We start from the raw sequence: 1122 nt of genomic DNA, 5'->3' as shown, positions 1-1122 counted from the left end.
GAAATCTATAATGATTTGTTATCTGGAATATTTTTGCCTCTCCGGGTCCTGCTCCTGAATCCCTTTAACCTATTGTGGGTGATGGATTTCTTTTCATACTCAAACCATGGACAACCCTGGAAAAGTACAGGATACAGGACCCAATTCAATGATTCACTACTGTCTAATATTCCTTTCATGTAGGATCATTCTAATGCACTGGAAAATTTCACATCAAAAGCAGAATGCTCAAATACTTTTATTTTACCCTTTATGCTATAGTCCACAAAAATTATTTGCATATGGAAGAAAATCTAAATCAATTTTGAATCATTCTTTTCCAGTATAAGAAAGGTGGTGGCTTATCTTTTATTTCATTTTGTTACTACACCATGGGGTGTGCTTTAAATTGAAAAATTGCTATGGGTTTTCTGAGATCGACATTCAATGAATACAATTAATGATTGGTTTGGGGAAGAAATATTTTAAGAGATCGTTTTCTGCTTTGCTAACAACAAGATAAGTTGTACAGAACCTTTTGGGGGTTCAAATAATTTTTAACAACAGAGTTAACTGAAGGGATTTGATTTAAAGTAAATGGAACTTGAATGTAAGTAGTACAACCCGCATTAAATCTGATGACCTTAGGTATGTTTTGGACGATGAATATATCAGCTCTTCTGGAGCCAAGTTCCCCATCAAGTGGTCCCCTCCTGAAGTTTCCCACTACAACAAGTACAGCAGCAAGTCGGATGTGTGGTCATTTGGTGAGTACATTTGCTCTTTACAGAAGTTTGCTTCCATAAAAGGGGCCAATCTTCTTCAAAGTTTCTATTTTAAAAAATACGATGTAGCATTGTTAAGAAGTCTAATCATCATGGAAAAGGTCATCGTGCTTGGTAAAGTGTAAGCTCGGGAAAAAGAGGAAGACCTCATGGAGATGGATTGACCTGGTGGCTGCAACCAGGAGCTGAAACATAACATAAATTGTGAGGACGGCACCGGAGCAGGTAGCATTTCACTCTGTCATGCATAGGGTCACTGGGAGACAGAACCAACTTGATGGCCCTTAGCTATTGTGCTTCTGTCTTAGGGCTTCTAAATATCGAGGCCGTCTTTGGCAGATGGTATCATACACCTTCT

General features: G+C 38.2%; 1 protein-coding gene across 1 annotated transcript in view; it reads left to right on the top strand.

Moving 5' to 3' along the window:
• TXK (TXK tyrosine kinase) overlaps positions 1-1122 on the top strand; it is a 65672-nt gene that overhangs the window by 54897 nt on the left and 9653 nt on the right. The window contains exon 12 of the mRNA XM_004706274.1: positions 628-746. Within this exon, the coding sequence (XP_004706331.1) occupies positions 628-746 (119 nt within the window). The remainder of the gene's footprint in view (positions 1-627; positions 747-1122) is intronic.

The sequence above is a fragment of the Echinops telfairi genome, unplaced genomic scaffold, assembly GCF_000313985.2.
Source record: "Echinops telfairi isolate 266 unplaced genomic scaffold, ASM31398v2 ScPeMD7_7468;HRSCAF=8506_0, whole genome shotgun sequence".
Classification (NCBI taxonomy): Eukaryota; Metazoa; Chordata; class Mammalia; order Afrosoricida; family Tenrecidae; genus Echinops; species Echinops telfairi.
Note: the sequence above shows the minus strand (reverse complement) of the source record. Positions and strands in the feature narration are given on the sequence as shown.